This window comes from Muntiacus reevesi, chromosome 13 (assembly GCF_963930625.1).
Source record: "Muntiacus reevesi chromosome 13, mMunRee1.1, whole genome shotgun sequence".
Classification (NCBI taxonomy): Eukaryota; Metazoa; Chordata; class Mammalia; order Artiodactyla; family Cervidae; genus Muntiacus; species Muntiacus reevesi.
The window spans coordinates 16,268,021-16,288,728 of record NC_089261.1 but is presented as its reverse complement, the minus strand read 5'-3'; the positions used below and the strand labels follow the sequence as shown (position 1 = coordinate 16,288,728).

Sequence of the window (20,708 nt, the reverse complement as noted above, 5' to 3'; positions counted from 1 at the left end):
CCCACCCCAATTCTTTCCTCAGTCTTCGCTTTTTGTCTTCCCAATACTGATTCCTTGGGTCTTCAGGTTCACCTTCCAAAGTGATTCTCGCCCCCCACCCACTCCGATTTTCACCCTGCCCCATCTCCCCCAGTTTCCTCCTCAGCTCCCCATGCGTTTTCGTACCCCAGCCTTCGTTTTCCCCTCAGCTCCACCGCATTCCTTTTTGTGTGTGTGTGTGTGTGTGTTTTATGTTTTTAACTCACACCTCCTCCCTCCATCTCCGGTCCTTATCTGGCCCTTATAGTCCTCCCCACTCCGTTTGACCCATCTCTCCCACAACCCGGATTTCTACCCCAGCACCGCCATCCCCGCCCCCGCTTTTCCACCCGAGCACGGCTTCAGCTTTACCACAGGCGTTCCCTCTGCCCCTGGTTCTCCCAACCCCGTGCCCTCGCCGGCCCGGGTTTCCTTTCAGCCCAGCTCCCCGAATACCCTGCCACCGCCCCCTTTTTATCCTGCGGGCCTCACCTGCCCGCCTCCCACGCCGGTTTTTCCCTCAGTACCACCCTCGCCCGGGATTACTTCCTGTCCGCACCGACCCCCGTCTTCCTCCGAGCCCCACCCCCACCGCTGGGTTTTACGCCGCCTCGCCCCCACTTTCCCCTGGACCAGGCTCCTCCAAACCCCAGGTTCTTCTGCCCGCCACCCTCCCCATCTCCTTATCAGCCCCGCTGCCCCTCCATCCGCGCTCGATCCTGCCTGAGGCCACCTGCCCCAACATCCCCGACTCCCCCTCAGGCCTCGCCTCCCCCCGGCCCCCAGGGTCCACCTGCCCGCCCCGCGTCGCCCGCAGCCGGGCTCCCGGCTTCTCCCCTGCGCGCCCCGGCCCCGCCCCCCGCGCGTCCCCGCCCGCGCCCGCCGCCATGTGACGGGAAGCAGCTGATGGCCTCTCCGGGTGGCGGCGGGCGCGGCGGCGGGCGCGGCGGCGGGCGCGGCGGCGGCGGGGCCGGGGCGGGGGCCGGGGTGGGGGCGGGCTGCGTGGGGGCGGCATGAGGGCCGGCGGCCCGGGGGGCTGAGGCGCCCGCCGCCTGCCGCGAGGCCGCGCGCGTCCTCCATGGAGGCCGGAGGTGAGTGGGGCCGCGGCGCGCGTTCCCCGCCGGCGGGGCAGGGCCCGTTCCCCTGGGGGTGGGGGTGCAGGCTTGGCCCGGAACGGTCCGCGGGGGTGGGGTGGCATGGGGCATCGGGCCTGGGACGTCTGCGTCGGCCGGCGGCGAGGTGCACGCCCGGCACCCAGCTTTGTTTCACTTTCGCTGTCAACGGCCCCCACCCCGTCTCCAGCCTCTCCCGTCTCCCGGCCGGACCCGGGGACTACGGGCCTCTGCGCAGCGGGGATCCCCCCCCCCGGGGCAGTGGGGGGCGCCTGGGGCCGGACGCCACCGCCCGGTTGGGACGGCGGGGACGCCAGGCCCTCGGAGCGGTGGGTGTTTTGATTCCCGAGAGGGGGTGGGTGCTCAGGTGTCAGGTGACGCACTCGAGGTCTGGGTGGGAGTCCGCTCTGCCCCATAGAAGCTATGTGATCGTGGACGAGCCACTTAACACAAGTCTCTTTTGTATCTGCAAAATGGGCTAATAATAGTATCTGCCTTCACTGACTGTTGGGAGCTTCTCAAACTTGACTGCGCATGAAAATCGGGTCTGGAATTTTATTTGAAAACCCATACTGCGAGCCTGGTGACATAGATGGGGGGACAAGTTAGGATACACCAGTGAGTGAGGTACTTGCTTCTATCCTTGTTAACAGCTGTATCAGAAAACGGTGTGAAAGTCAGAGAATATTGGAAGCACTTGGAGGGTCAGCCCAAATGAACATACAGTCTCAGTGGGAATGGTGTGCTTGTGCTAAGGCCAAACCTCAAGGCGCGTGCTTCAGAATCTTTCCAACCACTTTGCCTCTAAACCCTACTAATATAGAAACTTGGGGTGGGCTTGTGGTTTATTCTGGGAGTCCCAACTCTTGAATATACTCCCTTGCTTAAAGGCAGTTTCCTCAGGGGAAATTTCTCTGAAGGGGTCAAGGCCTGGGCTCAGAATTTGTTCCAGAACCTCTTTGTATTCTTCCAGTGAAGTGCAAGGTTTATTCTGGTCTGGAAGATTATGATTGTGGGTGTTTTTATGTTTCCCTGACTCCTTGGATGGAATAGGGATTACCGGTGGGTGGGTGGGTTGAAATCAGGGGATTCCCCCAGGGTGGTGTAACTTTTTAATTTGGGAAATGACATTTCTTTGTTGGAGTCAGGCATTCAATACCAGGTGTAGAGGTAGCTCTCTATGCTTTCCCATCTAGATAAGGGCTTTCTTTTCAGTGAGTGTGTTACCCATAGAACTCTTGTTAAAGGGCCTCTACTGTTTGCCTGAAATCTTACATGAATCTTTTTCTAGCTTCCGCTGTCATTTCCATTGACTCCTTTTAGTTTGTATCTGACAGTGATCTGGAGCTAGTCTCCCTTTTTAGCAGGAATCTGTTTCCAGTTCTGGATTTTTCCTAATGATTGACGACTGTGTTTTGGGGTGGGCTGAGCTACTGAGAGCTGCCAAGCTACAATTTTAAAAAAAAGGTCAGTTTTATTTTCTTTTGAAACTGAATAAAGGCCATTGTGATGGGATTACAATGGACAACAGTAGATCTCTTCAGAGCAGTGGTTAGAATGCATTGATACGTTGAAATATTTATTGAGTATCTACTGTATCCCACTCACTCTCTAGAGCAGCGCTGGCTGATAGAGCTATAATCTCAAGCCACATAGGCAATTTGAAATGTTCTAGTAGTGGTGTTAAAAAACAAAAAAAAAAGTGAAACAGGTGGATTTAATCTTAAAATTGAATGTGTGTCAATCCAGCATATGTAAAATGTCATCTCAACATATAATCGTGATAAACATTTTTAGATTTTTGTTTTTATACTGAGTCTTCAAAATAAAGCATGTGTAGCTAACAACCCATCTTAATTGGGACTTACCACATTTCAGAAGGTTAGTAACCACATGTGGCTAGTGGCTACTGAATGGGACAGTGCAGTCTGGTAGCAGTGAACAGTTTGAAGTGAGGCTGGGGAAGAGAGAGACTACAGTCACCTAAAAACAAGCAATCAAGAGAAGATGGGTGAGTGATGGTTAAAAGGAAAATTCAGTGCAGTGAACACAAGTCACTGGGCCACTTTGGGTAGTGAGGCCAGGAAGATCTCTCCGACATTGACACCAGCACTGAGGCCTAATCTGGACAAGTATGTGGGGCCAGCCAGGCAGAGTTTTCTAGGATGATGGAATGGCTAATGTAAAGATCCTAAGGCAGGATAAATCGTCAAGCTTCCTGCCAGCTAGAGTCCTTCATAGCTTCCGTCTCTGTGTACAGGCAAATCTCCTCCCACAGAAGAGGCCCATGGTACGTATCTTTCCACTCCGCCAAACACATCCCAATGTTTAATTAGAAAACTTGAATCCATAGGCCTTTTCACCAAGAAGGTCCAGGGCAGGTACAATCCCAGATGAAGCTGGATCCTCTTGCCCCTGGGTTTTTTGTTTTGTTGTTTTTTTTTAAATTCTGCACTAATTATGGCTTTCTCTTCCAGCTGCCAAGTTTAGTTTGAACCCAGACTCCCTTTTAGAATCTTCATAGTTCCTTCATTTTTTTTTTTTCCTCCTTATTTTAGTCTTTGAATTCCCGAGCCTGAGATAGCAAGAGATTAAATCCCCAAATGACAGAAATAGAGTGTGAAATCTGGATGTGGCTTATGTTTAAGAAGCATTTCATGTTAAATTTTTGGCAAAGGCATCACAACCGTCTAAGGGACTTCATTTCCTGTATATTATAGAGAGATACCATGTATATTTATTCCACAAATATTTACTGATGGCCTGCTCTCTGCCAGGAACACTGCTAGGCATTGGAGATAAACATACAAGGTCCCTACTCTGTGGCATTGATGTCCTAGTTGGAAGGTGACAGATAATGATCACAATGGTGTTTGTGCTGTAAAGAAGATAGAGTGAGAAGTTATGAAGAACCTTGACTTGGGATAAGAGAAGGGCTCTCTAAGGAGCCTCTCTTAGGGCTCTCTCTTTTCACATATTCTAAGGTGAAGAGAATAGCTGGTGCAAAGGCCCTGAGGTTAGAACTAATTGAGCACCACCAAGGGGTGAGAGAAGGCCTGTGTGCAGGACTTCTAGGGCAGGGTGAGGTTTTTATTCTGAGATGGAATGAAACTGAGAGGTGAGGAGAATGGGTGGTGGGGGCCAGAGAGGGGGCTAGGAGAGCAGTTGGAAGCTGCTTAGAGATAATGTTGTATAGATGAGCTGATGCTGATGAAATGGTGTTACATAGTTGAGAATAAACAGCCATGAGGTGGAGGGAAGTTAGATTTGCCAAGTCTTTTGGGAGCAGACTTGATAGAACTTGTTCATGGGTCTGGATTGGGAGGTCAAGAAAAGAGAGAAGTCAGGGATGACCCCTTTTCATATTGTGTGAAGCCTGCGTGGCGTTGAAAGGATGGATGACATGCATATCCTGGAGGAAACGAACCAAGTGTGACTCTTACCAGGATGGAATAAAGTCAGGTGATAAAAATATACCTTCAGGTCAATGTCGTTTAGTATTTGACTTCTTCTGGTTTCTCAGTCTCAACACCATTCCATTGACTTTTTTTTTTTTTTTGTAATAATTTTATTTACTTATTTTTTGCTATGTTGGGTCCTCATTGCTCAGGCTTTTCTCTAGCTGTGGTGAGTGGGGGCTACTGTCTAGGCTTCTCATTTTAGTGGGTTTTCAGCTGCGGAGCACGCACGGGCTTAGTTGCTCCATGGCATGTGGGATCTTCCCGGGCCAGGGATCGAACTAGTGTCTCCTCATTGGCAGGCAGGTTCCCCACCACTGAGCCACCAGGGAAGCCCTCCATTGACGTTTTAAGCAAAATAATTTTTTCTTGTGGGAGTCGGGGGGCGGTCATCCTGTGCGCTGTAAGATGTTTAGCAGCGTCCCTGGCCTCCACCCATTAGATACTAGTAGCACCACCCCTCAGAGAAGGCAATGGCACCCCATTCCAGTCAGTACTCTTGCCTGGAAAATCCCATGGACGGAGGAGCCTGGTAGGCTGCAGTCCATGGGGTCGCTAAGAGTCAGACATGACTGAACGACTTCACTTTCACTTTTCACTTTTGTGCATTGGAGAAGGAAATGGCAACCCACTCCAGTGTTCTTGCCTGGAGAATCCCAGGGACGGGGGAGCCTGGTGGGCTGCCATCTATGGGGTCGCACAGAGTTGGACACGACTGAAGCGACTTAGCAGCAGCAGCACCACCACCACCACCCCCAGTTGGGACAACCAAAATATTTCCAGATATTGCCACATGTCCCCAAGGGACAGAAGTGCCCGCAACTGAGAACTGGATTACATGAAGGAGGTGTTGACAGGGTAGGGAGGGTCTTGTTACCTTAAGATACCTAGAAATAATGAGAATAAAGAAAACACCACAGATTGATTACACAAGTAACTGTATAAATGAAAGGGTCACATATACAAAAATACAGATTTCTAGGAGGAATTACCTAGGCCTGTACAAATGCCAATTTAGACAGACCTGATATTTCAAAACCTAGATTTCCACATAGAACCTCAGGGAATGAATATTCTCTTTACAAAGGAAACTTTTACAATTTTCTTTAAATAGCAAAGCCGCGAAGTCTTGATATAATTCATTAAAATTCTATTTAAAGAGAATTTTCAGCAAAATATATCCACATAAATAAGATATACTCCTGTATATTCCTCTAATGCATGCATCAGGAAATATTATATATATATGCACACATAAAAATATACATATATGTGTGTTTACCATCTGATTCATTGAATCTGAGATATCATGGATTGTATTGCCATTATGTATCTCTGAAAAAATACTGCTTATTAAACTATGAGAAGTCATCACTTGACACACCCTGATTTTAACAAGGTCAAGCTATGAGAAGACATAGATATGTCCTAAAATACACAAAACAGGAGCTGTTAAATTAGTATCTATCTGGTAACAGCTATAAGAGGGTCAGACTCAAAACTGCTAAAGTGGAACATACTCATCAGATAGTGACCTCATTCAGGATGGAAGCCAGCTTTTGTATTCATATGTATCACAATCAAAGGATCAGTTCTGAAGGCCTTGAACTTACAGGCTTTGTCAGCCATTGAGAATCTTCTGTCAGAGGACAGAGTTGAATTAGGGACTGCCCTTCAAGTCAATGAAGAAGCACCAGTCCAGCCCCCACCCTTCACCCTGAGAAACAAGGATTGAATTGGCTTGGTGTTTGAAGGAGGCTGTGTAAATTCCGAGCTGGAGATGAGGTTGGGGCGGAGGGAATTGATAACTATAGGAAAACAGTGAAATAAGCAGGGTAGGACTTATTTCCGCTTTGATAGTGTGAGACCTGGGTACGCTTCTCAGTTGCTAATCTCGGTGGGATTCTCATAAGCAGAACATGAGTCCAGGTGTGAACTCGAATGAGCTACTTGGGGCATAACAGGGAGACGTGTGTGGCCGGCACGCGGCATGGACCGGAAAGGGCAGGCTGGGGCCAGTGGGGTGGGGAGGAAGGTTGCCTTTAGTGGTAGGCAGGTGGGTGCCTTGGGATGTATTTGAAAGAAATGTTGGGATGTAATGTGTGTTTCAGCTTTAGCAGGGTCCCTAGGGGCAGGAAAAAAAATGAATCTTGTAAAAAAAAATCTGGGCAAGATGGGATGAAGATTTAAGCCAGAACAGAGAGGAGATGGAAGAGGAGGGCAGATCAAGAGGTGGTGAGCAGGGCCAGTATTAGCCTTGGTGGTGGGAGGGATGCTGGTGAGTGAGGGGAAGCCTGTGAGTTTCAAATATTCCTTTCGGGAGAGAACTTACGTACATCTGAAGGCCTCCTGATCAGTACCTTCTAGCTCGATCCTTGCCTGGCCTGCCTCCTTTCTTCCTCTTTGGGCTTTCATGGGAAAACGAGGCCCCCCTTCACTGGGTTCACCCTGACAAAGGTTACTCTGAGTCATGGTTAACCAGCAGTGCCAGAACTGAGTAACCCCACTGGAATTTGGCCTGTGGCTACTGTTATTGACCAGGGTCATTTAAATGACAACTCCCTCCGGGAATCCAGACTGTCACTTTTTGCCAGGGGATGACCTCTGCTTTCCTGTGTCTGAGTCAGCAAGGTGCTGGGGGGCTGGGCTCTGCCCTTTCCGGTGAGGCGAGAGTGCCTTCTTGAAGTATGTTGTCTCCTACCCCAGAGGAGCCGCTGCTGCTGGCCGAACTCAAGCCCGGGCGCCCCCACCAATTTGATTGGAAGTCTAGCTGTGAAACATGGAGTGTTGCCTTCTCCCCGGATGGGTCCTGGTTCGCCTGGTCTCAAGGACACTGCATTGTGAAGCTGATCCCCTGGCCGCTGGAGGAGCAGTTGTAAGTTCTTTCACACCCAAAGGAATGAGGAAGCCCTGGGGAACTTTCCCAAATGACTTCCTGCCCAAGAGCAGGAGAGGGAAGGTGGCTGAACAGTTCAGAAATTGATCATTGGGATTTCCAGGGTCCTTCATCCTGTACCTGTGAAACCTCATTCTGTTGATAGACTCAAGTGTTTTTTTTTAACAGCTTTATTGAGGTATAATTTACATACTGTACAATTTTCCCATTTACAGTGTACAATTAAGTGACTTCAATATATTTACAGAGTTGTGCATCCATCATCATGACCAATCTTAGAATGTTTTTGTCACCCCCAAAAGAAGCCCATCATTCTTTAATACCCTTCTCCTCTCCAGCCCTGGCCAGCTTCTAATCTACTTTCTGTCTTTAAAGATTTGCCTATTCTAGGTATTTCATACGAATCTAATCGTACACTATGTCATCTTCTGACTGACTTCTTTCACTTAGGGTACTGTTTTCATGGTTATCTGTGTTTTAGCATGCTCCGTAACTTAATTTCCCTTTATTGCCAAATGATATTCCATTTTATGGAGACATCACATTTTGTTTTATAAGTTTTTCAGCTGGTGAGCATTTAGGTTGTTCTGACTTTCTGACTGTTAAAAATAATGCTGCTGCGAACACTCCGTACTGGTTTTTATGTGGATATGTTTTCGTATCTTGTGTGGATATATGTTTTCATACACGTTTAACCATTTGAGGGTGTGTCAGGCAGTTTTCCACAGTGGTTGCACCATTTTATAATCTCAGCAACAGTGTTGGAGATTCCCAGACTTTCCACATCCTCACCAACACTTGCAGCATAGCCATCCGAGTGGGTGTTAAGTGGCATCTCATTGTGGCTTTTGATTTGCATTTCCCTATTGACTGCTGATCTTGTGTGCCCACCCCCACCTCCCGCCCCGGCCCCCAGGTGCTTACTGGCTCTTTGCCTATCTTTGGGAGAAGTGTCTGTTCAGATCCTTGGTCCATTTTAAAATTGGCTAGTTGCCTTTTTTGTTATCAACCAAGTTGTTTCTGATATTAACTTGCTTTTCTTTCTCTGGGCTGGACAAGTCTCAGTGTTTGAAGGCTCTGAGCTCCCAGTCAGATGGCCCAGCATCTGTATTTTTTTCATTTGTCCCAGGGCAACTCTATGTCTGTATTTATTTATTCAGCCAGCAATTTTTGCAAATCCTCCTTGCCTGACCAGGAGCCAAGGGTTGAGAATTCTGAAATATATCAAACATGGCCCCTGCCCTTGAAGGTCTCATTTGTTTTGCTTTAAGCATTTTATAAGTTGCATATTAAAGTTTTTCATAAGTTCAGTCTGAAACTTGTTGCCTTGATAATAGGTAATGCTGATGCAAGTTTGCTGAGATGAGTACTTTGCACACTGCAGGGGTTGAAGGGTGTACATTTGTGCATTTTCTGGAAGGAAGGCCATTTCAACGATCTTAAAACTGTTCTTCCTGCAATCAGGAAATCTCAGAAACGAGGTCATCTGTTTATTTGTTTTTTAAAAAATTTTTATTGGCATATAGTTGATCTTCAATGTTGTGTTACTTTCTGCTGTACAGCAGAGTGAATCAGTTATACGTACACATTTATCCACTCTTTTTTAGGTTTTTTTCCTGTATAGGTTATTATGGAATATTGAGTAGAGTTCTCTGTGCTGTAAGTTGGTCCTTATTCGATATCAGTTTTATATACAGTAACGTGTATATGTCAATTCCAGTCTCCCGATTTATCCGTCCCCTTTTCCCCGTAACCATAAAATTATTTTCTACATCTGCAACTCTATTTCTGTTTTGTAAAATAAGTACATTTGTACCTTTTTTGTTTTTAGGTTCTACATATAAGTGCTATTATAATGTGTTGTTTGTCTTTCTCTAACTTACTTCACTCAGTATGACAGCCTCTAGGTTCCCCCATGTTGCTGTAAATGGGAGGTCATGTATTAGAAACACTGCTTTTCAACATGACATTAATCATATGATAGTTAAAAATCAGAAATAGCTTAAAATCTGGTAACGAGAAGAGCGGTGAAGGAAATCATGGCATTGCCATCTGATATTTTTGCAGCCATCAAAGATTGCAGTGTATGCATTTTTTTTTCATGTTTATTTATTTACAGTTGTGTTTGGTCTTCATTGCTGTGTCACCTTTTCTCTGTAGTCGCAGGTCGAGGGCTCCTCGTTACCGTGGCTTCTCCCGTTGCAGAGCACGGGCTCTAGGCTGCTTTGGCATCAATAGTGGCCACACGGCGGGCTCAGTAGTTGCAGCGCCTGGGCTCCAGAGCACAGGCTCAATAGTTGCTGCGCAGCATGTGGGATCTTACTGGATCAGGAGTCAAACCCGTGTCTCCTGCATTGGCAGGGGGATTCTTTACCACTGAGCCACCAGGGAAGCCCTGTCTTTTGTTTTTGTTTTTTTAAATCACAATTTTCAGTTGCTTCTGTACTCGTTTAGTGAAAATGTCAAAATCATTCATTATTTATTAATCCTGCAGTCTAAATGCAAGGGATTCAGCTTCGTATCCAGACTTGGGTCTGATGTAGATTTAGTCTGAAAAATAATTTTTTTAAAAAGTAGAAAATCTGTTATTTCCTTGAAAATCACTCCTGTATTCAAATAGATATATATATTACTAGACATAAATATATTTTTCCCATATTAATTAAGGAAAGTAGAAATTTGAGCATTAACCCTTTTTGTGTATCTTTTGTTTAATATAATGAAGGGAATATTGTTTAACATGTTAAATGGAATGTTACTTATTTTAGAGAAAAACCATATATTTTGAAGAGTAATAACTTGAGGAAATATTTACAGTAGAATGCTTACCCAGAAAAGCAAGCTATGAAACTCTTTGCAGTATGACCCCAAATTTGTTTTTGAAAAACATGTATATACATAAATAAAAGTCATGGTACAGTGTTTACTGTGGTTGGAGTGGTGTTCAATTCAGTCACTCAGTCGTGTCCGACTCTTTGTGACCCCATAGACTGTTGCCTGCCAGGCTTCCCTCTCCTTCACCATCTCCCGGAGTTTGCTCAAAGTCATGTCCATCGAGTCAGTGATACCATCCAACCATCTCATCCTCTGTCATCCCCTTCTTCTCCCGCCTTCAGTCCTTCCCAGCATCAGGGTCTTTTCCAGTGAGTCAGTTCTTCGCATCAGGTGGCCGAAGTCTTGGAGTTTTAGCTTCAGCATCAGTCCTTCCAGTGAATATTTAGGGCTGATTTCCTTTAGGATGGACTGGTTGGATCTCCTTGCAATACAAGGGACTCTCAAGAGTCTTCTCCAACACCACAGTTCAAAAGCATCAATTTTCAGTGCTCAGCTTTCTTTATAGTCCAACTCTCACATCCATACATGACTACTAGAAAAACCATAGCTTTGACTAGATGGATCTTTGTCGTTGTCATTAGGATCTGGGTAATTTTTATAATTTTCTCATTTCCAAAATTTCCCCATTTTCCACTGCTATTTTTATAGTTTTAAATAATTGTTATTTTCAAAGTTCCTTAAAAGAGAAAATTTGAGTCTTTTATATTCTTGTTAGGATTTTTACATGCTTAAGAAATCATACAGTGCTTTCAAGATTGAGCAAATAATTGATATTAATGAAATAATGTACTACTTTTAGAAATAACATTTTCAGACACTTTAATTTTGATGAATTTAAGTTCTAATGACTCTACCCGGGTCCCGAGCCACACCCACCTTCCACGTAGCTCATCCCTTGAATTCATTGCAGACTCTGAAGTCCAAGGCATTTGCTGGACACTAGGCTAGGACACCCAAGACTTGGCTCTGATTCTGCCTGTGATTTTGTGACCCTGGGAAAGTTATCTCTATCCCAAGCATGGAGATTTTAATATCTTGTTCTAGAAAAATTAAATTTATGATGTTAAAATGAATTAATATATAAATGTGCCTTAATTCCTTTAAAGTAGGTACAGATGCATCTCTTGATTCAAATACAGAAGTTAGGATTTTATAAAAGAAATAAAAGGAACTTTGGAGGTTCCAAGCTGTCCTGCAGAGCTCTTGCATGGCCAACTCGGGCTCCCAAGTCAGAGCCGGACAGGTCTTTGAAGTGCATGTGTCAGCCTGTCTGGGGCCATGTGTACACTGGACAGCCTTCATTGAAAAGACATTCACTGTCATATTCAGGTGTTCTGTCAGAATGACAAGTTTTCAGAGCACATTTGGCCATTTAGGCCAGGAGTCAGCAAACTTTTTCTTTAAAGGCCCAGATAGTAAATATTTTGGCTTTGGGGGCATATGTCTCCCTCAGGACAAGTCAGCTCTGCTGCTGGAGGGTCTCAGCGACCCTCAATGAGATGCAGGCAAACAAGCAGACTTCATGTGCAAAACAGACTGCCCACCTGGGTACTCCCTGCCAGCCTCTGCTGTGGAATAATAAGGTTTCCAGAGCTGAAAGAACCTACACTGGCCTCAGTCTCTTGTTGCCAGTTTTGTAGATGAACTTGGTTAAAATTCTTTAATATATTTCAACTATGCAATTGACAAAAGCATGATTTACCTAACTTTTGGGGAACAAATGTAGCACAGAGGTTCAGCTGCATGTATGTCGACTATAGGATTTTTCATGGAAATGAGTTCCAGCTTTATCATCACCATTCCTTCAGTTTGATAAACCCGAGAGTGTGGTCAGAGTCAGGTAGAAAAGCAGGACTGAGTACTTGCACTGATAAAGTATACCGCAGACCAGAAACTGCGTTTGCAGGCTGAATCGCAGGGCAATTTAATTGCTTGTTCCTTTGAGAGGTATGTGAGGCAGAGTGTGGGCAGGGCCCTGTTTCCTTTTTTTTTTTTTAAATATGGAACGCTTCACGAATTTGCGTGTCATCCTTGCGCAGGGGCCATGCTAATCTTCTCTGTATCGTTCCAATTTTAGTATATGTGCTGCCGAAGCAAGCACAGGGCCCTGTTTCTTAAGGACAGAGTCTTATTTAGCTTGTCTAGCCTGTGTTTCAGCATAAGTAGAAGGTAAAAGGCAAGGCTTGGGCCACAAGATCTTTGAGGTCAGCGTACCTCTGAACAGCTCTGAGTTCTTTCCTTGACTGCCCTGCTGGTTGGTTCCTGGGCTGAAAGAGTCATCAGAAAAGAAATGAAAGAGCCTCACTCATGGATCGGAGCAAAGTGAGGAAAGGTGGAAATCATGTGTACTAAGCAAATTGTTGGCCAGAAAGGAGTTTATTTTTCTGCTCCTAAGGTGGTTTCTAAGCTAGAGATAAAGGGGTATTATGAGGTAGGAGAGTAGCAAATGGGTAATCAGGCTCTAAGTTCTGTCCTAGTTCCAGACTTCCAGCATGCTTTCTTTCTCATGGGGAACACTGAGTGTCTCTCTCCTTCCATGCACCAAAACCCAGGAGAACTTTCTGAAGAAGAGAATGACTCCCTGGAGCATCTGTGATCTAGTTCTCCCACAAGGCAGGTCACCCCACTGCAGGGCTGTCAGAAGTGGAACGAGCCATGGCCAATGAAGTCCCTGTTACACGAATTCTAAAAGGAAACAGGAAGAAAAGTCATGCTAGAATTCACCAAATTTGTTTCTAGGACTTCAAAGACTTAGATACCCCAGAGTGAAAGGTTGGTTGACTTGGTGGCAGTTTCAGATTCATTAAGAACTCTTCTGCTTTCCCCAGCATCCCTAAAGGGTTCGAAGCCAAAAGCCGAAGCAGCAAAAATGAGACAAAAGGGCGAGGCAGCCCAAAGGAGAAGACACTGGACTGTGGGCAGATTGTCTGGGGCTTGGCCTTCAGCCCATGGCCTTCTCCACCCAGCAAGAAACTCTGGGCTCGCCACCATCCGCAGGTGCCAGACGTCTCTTGCCTGATCCTTGCTACTGGACTTAACGATGGGCAGATCAAGATTTGGGAGGTACAGACAGGTAGGTCATTTCTGGCTGGGATCAAGGCCCCCAGGGCTCGCACATGCTGATCAGGGATGGCCTGTTGACCAAGGGGTGTGGCCGTGACTGGAGGACCAGGGCTTCATCTCCCCCTGACCTAGTGCCCCTCTCTCTCATGCTAGGGCTCCTGCTTTTGAATCTTTCCGGCCACCAGGATGTCGTGAGAGATCTGAGCTTCACACCCAGTGGCAGTTTGATACTGGTTTCTGCATCTCGGGATAAGACTCTTCGCATCTGGGACCTGAATAAACATGGTATGGAGGTGGAGGGATGACTTGGAAGCCCCCAAATACTATTTATTTGCCCCTCTGTCTGCTTGACCAGTGTCATTTTATCCAGATCAGTGTTTCTCAACCTTTTTTCTATTAGTGCCTTCTAAGGAGACTTTTTAGATACACTTTTCCTAGTCACCTCCCGCTGCCCACTACCTGGGAGGTTTTCATACCAGAGATAGAGAGATACACTGTATCTGTTAAGGTGCTGAATGCTTATCTATGCTTCGTACTTAAAAACGGTAGGATTTTTCTGACCATCAAGAACCAGTTTTCACCCCTGATGAAAATACATAGTATAGCATAGGTTTTCTCAGCTCTGGCACTCTTGAACTTTGGGCTAGATAATTCTTTGTTATGGGCCAACCTTTGGGTTCTTGATTGTGGAGCAGTATACTTCTCGTACCCGTGAGATGCCAGTAGCACCTTCTTCAGTGGTAACAGCCAAAAACGTCTCCAGACATTGCCTGGTGTCCACATGGAGGGCCACAGTCTCCCTGGGTTGGGAACCAGCGATTGAGAAGAAATCATCCTTGTTGGGTACTTCCTGTTAGAGAAACAGAATCTAGGTTAGAAGGATTCTCTCAGGCTAGGGGTGGGGCGGGGCGGGGCGTTCATTTCTCCTGTGAGCAGAACAGTATCCAGGAGTGGCCTGATGAAGAATTCCATGCATCTCTGGTGTTGCAGCTAGAATGGTGACGCAGGGAAGAGGAATTTATTTCCAGGATATTTCTCCCTCACGTGGGCAGGGGCATGAGTGTGGAAGGAGGTGGAGATAGAGGAAGTGGCAACATGGACTGTGAAGCGCACACTTGTCCCCTGACAGTGCAGAGTCCGAGCCGTGACTGTTCCAGCCCCGCTTACCTGTCCCTTCTCTCAGAAACAAGCCTGATAGCTTGTCAGACAACTAAGGAGGTGCTTGTGGAGGCCTTACCTGGAGGCATCTCATCACCCAGAGAGCCCTGGGGCCTTTCTGCCCACTGCTGTGGAGCTTGTAGTTGCGTGGTCCGAGGTGGGCCTGCAGACTGGGAGGCCTGCTCAGAGGCAGCACCATTTGTAATGTGTGTCCGCAGGCAGCTTGCCACCACCTAAGGCGAGGAGCGGAAGGGAACCGAGGCCAGTTACTAGGGCTTTTCAGGGAGAGAAGGGGCTAGAGTTGTGTCTCTAGGAACCCGGCCCTGCCTTGCTATATTCACTCACACCTACCCCGGGGCAGGTGCTCTTCTTACAGCTAAAGAAACCATGACTGACTTTAAAAAATTTATTTCCAACATATAGTCACACATAAACTCATAAATGCATGTATGTGACCATGTCCATTTTCCCCCCTTTGTTGGGGTTTCTCCCCCTAAGCTGTCCCATCCTCCCCTCAACTACATTCCTTCATAGCCCCCTGTGGCGCTGTCACCCATGCTCAGAGCCTTCCGCGTTTCCTTCCATGTTTTTCTCTATACTTACATAATCTATGCAGACACTCACGTTTCCGTTTATGGATTTGAGGGTCATTGTCTCACAAAAATGGAATCTCATTTTTTACATTTTTTTGCATCTTGCTTTTTTTTTTAAATTAAACACTTCATGGAAAATCTAGTTCCTTAATTTCATGTGACTTAACAGGTGGATTACTACCCTTTATCCATCCATTCCTCTGTTGGCGGGCATTTGATTTTTTCCCAAAATGGAGACCTGGAGAGGTGAAATGAGTGTCCCAGCATAATGCGCTGAGTAGACAGTGGAGCCAGGCTTCAAGCCCAAGTTTGCCTGCCTCAGAGCACGTGGCCCTGCTCACCTGTTCATCCTGGCGAGGTGTGGAGAGTGGGATCCTGTGACTGGGGGAACCGTTACAGAGCATGGATGACAGAGAATTGAAGGTCTCAGATTTGGGAGGATGCTTCAGAGTAATCCAGGTGGTTGGGGGACCTGAAAAAAATAGTCTGCTATAAAAGGAGCCCTTATCCCATTGACCTTGTGGATTTTGGTGAAGCAGTTGATAATGATTTCCCTTGGGCATTATAATGTCACATTAATAGGTTTCAGGCATTTAAATGACAAGTCTTGTCATGTCTCTGCATTACAAAAGGAGCCCAAATCTAGAAAGATGGTACTGATAAAATCTATTTGCAGGGCAGCAGTGAAGATGCAGATATAGAGAACAGACCTGTGAACACAGTGGGGGAAGGAGAGGGTGGGATGAGTGGAGAGAGTAACGTGGCAACATATACATACCATACGGAGAAGAGCTAGCCAGTGGGAATTTTCTGAATGACTCGGGGAGCTCAAACCTATGCTCTGTGACAATCCAGAGGGGGTGGGATGGGGTGGGAGGAAGGTTCAAGAGGGAGGGGACATATGTATACCTATGGCAGATTCATGTGATGTATGGCAGAAACCAACACAATAATATAAAGCAACTATCTTCCAAATAAAAATAAAGAGGGGGGCGTGTGGCTCAGCTGCTGGAGAACCGCTGGATGTAGCAGGTAGGGGGGCCGCCAGCACTGGTTTTGGGCTTCCTGCTTTGTGGTTCTGGGAGTTGGCTAACCGTGCGCTCCCACTTCTCTGCCAGGTAAACAGATTCAGGTGTTATCGGGCCACCTGCAGTGGGTTTACTGCTGCTCCATCTCACCAGACTGCAGCATGCTATGTTCTGCGGCCGGAGAGAAATCGGTGAGTCTCAAACTAGGGGTGATCTTAGCTGTGTTGTTTCAGTTCCACGAGATGTGGAGGCCTGTGTGTGAGAGGGTAAGTGAGCTAGTGTCCTTGAAACTTGCCTGCAAATCTGCCCCAGCGGGAGCCGCGCTGCCCGCTGAGGCCCCTCCTGCATGCCTTCCTTCTGATTTGCACTCTGACATGGACCCTCTCCATTACTGGAGGGCCGTTGGCCTTCACAAGATGGGAAAGTGGTGTTTTTTAAATGTCTTTCCCCCTCAGAGTCTAAGATTTTTAAAAGTTGCTACCCACACTTGGATCCATATTTCCTTCGAACCGTCTAATCTGAATCCATTTGATTAGGATTTCCATTTCAAATCATAAAACATACAGAACCTTCTTGAACTTTGTCCTGATATCCTATCTATTATAAGAAAAGTACTGGAAACCCAGGAACAGTTTGGAAACCGTTTGAGTTTTGTATCTGCATCAGGCCGTTGGTTGCTATGACTGACTTGGGAAAGTTAAGAGTCCACTATTTGGTACAGCCCAGGAGGTTAATCATTGATTTGAGGTTTGGAGCTAGCTGAAAGTGAGAGTTTTCTTGAAGGAAAGAAAAAAATCATTCTTTTAATGATTCTCAGAAGTTTTAAGTAATGAGCTAGGTCAGACCTACAGTTCTGGGGCAGATTTCTGTAGTCCTGTAAACCAAAGGGGGGTGTTAGATGGCTCTGTTGGGTGCCCTGGAATTCCCCTGTGACCCCTGTTTTTGGTTTTAAGTGAAAGGGCAAGATAGCCACTGGCTTAGGTCTTCAGCATGCATTGCCCTCCTTGCTAAGAGAGCTCAGAAGCAGAACCCAGATGCCTGCCCTGAGCCAGGTTGGCAGCCATCTTCCTGAGGTCAGTCAACTGATCTCCCTTAAAGTAAGCGTCTTGAGCATGTCCCTTGCTCAGGCACCTCAAGAATTCAGACCCGTCACTTTATTTAAGCCTGAATGACACGCTCTGTAGAAACGTAGAAGAGCAGCTGGAGAGCTTGGCTTCCCCTGGCTGTAGAGCCAGGAGAGGCAGGGCTGTACCTTCCCCTCACTGGTCATGTCCTGAGTGCTGTCTGATCAGGCACCTGCTCTTCCCACAGGTCTTTCTGTGGAGCATGCGTTCCTACACATTAATCCGGAAGCTAGAGGGCCACCAGAGCAGCGTGGTGTCTTGTGACTTCTCCCCCGACTCTGCCTTGCTCGTCACGGCTTCTTATGATACCAATGTGATCATGTGGGACCCCTACACCGGCGAGCGGCTGCGATCACTCCAGTAAGGACTGCTCCCCTACTTCAGCTTCCTGGTGGGGTGACCGATGAGAAACCTGTCTTGGTGCAGGACACAGTGTGGTCCTGCGTATTCTAAGGCACTGGTGTGCAGCGGTGTTTGTCAGTGAAGTTCTTAAATGAGCCCCCAGTGCCTTCAAGTCTCCTGTGATCAGAAGCTCACTGTATTGCTTGGATTCGGCGTTATGAAACTTCACAGTGACTCTTTCTTTCCATTTACTAATAACTGTAGTAACAGGTTCAGAATGATCCTCTTATTGAAACTGTTATTTCCAAAGTGAGTTTTCATGTTCTCACCAACTTGGTCTCCTTTTCCCCTTTGTCTCTGTTGTTTTCTGAAGCAAATAATAGGTAGTCCTATAATTATCACGCATCTTAGCCTAGAAAAGACTTTCAGTTTGTACTGGGGCATTAAAGTGAGGGCTGACCTACTTTGCATAAGGAAGTTAGCGCAGGGAGTGTTGATAACTCTTCAGCCCTCTCCATGAGACACTGGGGCTATGAAATGCGCATGTTTCCAGTTGTCTTTTACCCAGTCTGCAGATCCCCAGGTTTTTCACACAGGGTCTAAGACATGTCTGGAACCTCTTTGTGGCCAAGGCAGTTTGGCCTCCTGCCTGGGGATGAACACTGAAGGGTGGAGGGTGGCCGAAACTCCAGGCCCACCTACTGTCCTGTGTCCTTCTCCTCAGCCACACCCAGCTCAACCCCCCCATGGATGACAGCGACGTCCACATCAGCTCCCTGAGATCTGTGTGCTTCTCCCCCGAAGGCTTGTACCTCGCCACGGTGGCAGATGACAGGTAATGAAGAGAAACCTCTTTACACAGCCTCAGAGCCAAGTGCTTGAAAGGACTTGTACCATCACCTTCGGGGTCTGACCTCAGGCCTACTGATGCGTCCCATTCTCCTCCAGGCTCCTCAGGATCTGGGCCCTGGAATTGAAGACTCCGATTGCGTTTGCTCCTATGACCAATGGTCTTTGCTGCACATTTTTTCCACATGGTGGAGTTATTGCCACAGGGTATGTATCTGTTAGCTGAACAGATGGGTAGCGATTTCTGCTGAGTATTCCTTGTAGCTTTTTAAGGAAATAAAGCATCTAGAATTTTCTTGCCTATGAGGAAGGCTTTAAGGAAATCTGAAATTACATAAAATTCTAATACTCACTTTTACCAGTAGGGTTCATCATTCGCTTTTAATATTTAACCTAAATGTAATGAAAGATCTACAATTCATGCTACCTAAGAGGCCAAGTCTGCAAGGAAACAAATTAAGATGATGCAGAATTTATATGGGAAACCATTTTGGGCAGAGACCACCTTACAGGGAACATCTATAATTCAGTAAGTGGCACTGCCCCATTACATTTGAAATCATAGTATGATTTATAAAGGCCTGCACTCCCAGAGATAGCACTTGGGAACCAAGGGTGTCTAGAGTTCTTGTAATACTCTCAGCAGCCTTAATTATTCAGCACCACAGCCTCTACATGTATTTCCAAGGTCCAGGTTGCATTTCGTTCTCTGCAGTCTCCTGCCAGTGCAAGTCAGTAGAAACATTTATAACTATCACAGTGAAAAGACATTTCCTAGGCCTGTCTTTCGTTTCATTTCAGGACAAGGGATGGCCACGTCCAGTTCTGGACGGCTCCTCGGGTCCTGTCATCACTGAAGCACTTATGCCGGAAAGCCCTTCGAAGTTTCCTCACAACATACCAAGTGCTAGCACTGCCAATCCCCAAGAAAATGAAAGAGTTCCTCACATACAGGACTTTCTAAGCCAGTCTCCGTAGTCTTACTTGGTGTTCTTCGTAGCAGGATAAATCTTCCCGACAAAGGAGTAGGTGGAATAATGGGCCAAACATCTGGCCTTGGGTTGAAATACAATTTCTCTTTGGGAAGCTGTGAACAGAATGTAGCAAAGCCAGATTCCAGTGGACCCGCCGGGGTCTCTTCCCCAGGACACACGAGTGTCAGTCATAGAAGAGGGACAGTGGTGGAGCCTGACCTTTACCTACTTACGCACAGCCGCGCTGGGCCCTCTGGTCATTTTGATTCCAAGTGCAGTTAAGGAGTTGTTTCACTGAGAGGAGCGCCTGGGCCTCACGCCTCTGTGGCAGCAGGGAAGTTCCCACTCCCTTGACTGGAGTGTGGCTTCTCCTAAGTGTCTGTCACTGATCCAGATGCAGAAGAGGCCTTGGTGAAGTTCTGTCCTGCTGGTCAGAGCGGCTCTGGTGTGAGCAAGGGCTTTCCTTCCCCCCGCTCCCCTGTGGCCCGCAGGACAGGTGTCATAGAGATGTCTGGTGGGAGGCATTTCTCAGCTCAAGTCCAGGTGACTCAAGAGGCCGTGCTCCTGATAGACACTAGACTTGGCTTTTTTTTTTAAATAATGGTGTACATGTGCCAGAGGCGACAAATTTGTGTGTCAGGTTACACAGAACGTATTCCTCAAATGCATGACTGTTCCAGTGGCTACTGAGTTATCTGTCAGTTGTTTGCCAGTTAGCATATTTATTTGTATTTCCTCAACAGATGTTAAGGTACAGCTGTGTGTTTTTCAATGGTATCTAAAAACCATAGTACTCAATTCCAACAGTTGTGAAGATGTCTCTTCTTAATTGTGTGAAGAATTGGTGTTGTCATCATTTCAGCTGATTTTCTTCTGTACGAGATCTGACTTGACTGCTTCAACTCATTGGACTCATCAGCCAGTCTCAACTCTGCCCCTAAACACAACTAGCTCCTTAAAAGTATTGTTCTCCTTCAGTGGTGTAGAGTTATCTAATCAAGACACCTCATTCAAACAAAATCTGCCTTTGGAAAATTTAATATATTTTAAATTATTTTAAAAGAAATGCAACATCTTATCTTTTGGCTTTCTTACTAGGTGCTTTGTGGAGGCCTGTGTATTATGAAAAAAACATGTTGAAAAGGTAGAGGAGCCTCTCCTCTGCTGCCTTTGTTGCTTCAAGAAAAACATTTGTTTTCAAGATGAGAGGCTTTCATTGAAGGAAAAAAGGTATAAAGCTTTTGGCTCACTGTTTCAT

The 20,708-nt window shown here is 46.5% G+C and overlaps 1 protein-coding gene and 1 non-coding gene across 3 annotated transcripts; one reads left to right on the top strand and one right to left on the bottom strand.

Annotated features, from left to right (window-relative positions):
* The first annotated feature begins 993 nt into the window (after window positions 1-993).
* On the top strand, window positions 994-20,681 carry WSB2 (WD repeat and SOCS box containing 2). Of its 2 annotated transcripts, XM_065905050.1 has the most exons (9): window positions 994-1,109; window positions 7,295-7,463; window positions 13,148-13,392; window positions 13,536-13,667; window positions 16,252-16,352; window positions 17,473-17,645; window positions 18,352-18,462; window positions 18,576-18,683; window positions 19,278-20,681. In XM_065905050.1, the coding sequence occupies exons 1-9, from the start codon at window positions 1,097-1,099 to the stop codon at window positions 19,438-19,440; spliced, it is 1,215 nt and encodes a 404-aa protein (XP_065761122.1). In that variant the 5' UTR covers window positions 994-1,096; the 3' UTR covers window positions 19,441-20,681. The 2 variants fall into 2 exon arrangements, with proteins under 2 accessions (XP_065761122.1, XP_065761121.1); XM_065905049.1 differs by lacking the exon at window positions 994-1,109 and having other exon boundaries at window positions 7,276-7,463.
* Window positions 12,314-12,420, bottom strand: LOC136146239 (U6 spliceosomal RNA). Its single transcript, XR_010658957.1, has one exon. It is a non-coding gene; the product is annotated as a U6 spliceosomal RNA (small nuclear RNA).
* Window positions 20,682-20,708: the final 27 nt, after the last annotated feature.

What these genes read in the sequence shown, in the direction of transcription:
- WSB2 (XM_065905049.1), top strand. Translation starts at nt 7,276, where the DNA reads ATGTTGTCTCCTACCCCAGAGGAGCCGCTGCTGCTGGCCGAACTCAAG. An exon ending in CTGGGACCTGAATAAACATG is followed by an intron (nt 13,668 to 16,251) that starts GTATGGAGGTGG and finishes CTTCTCTGCCAG; the next exon opens with GTAAACAGATTCAGGTGTTA. An exon ending in CTGCGGCCGGAGAGAAATCG is followed by an intron (nt 16,353 to 17,472) that starts GTGAGTCTCAAA and finishes CTCTTCCCACAG; the next exon opens with GTCTTTCTGTGGAGCATGCG.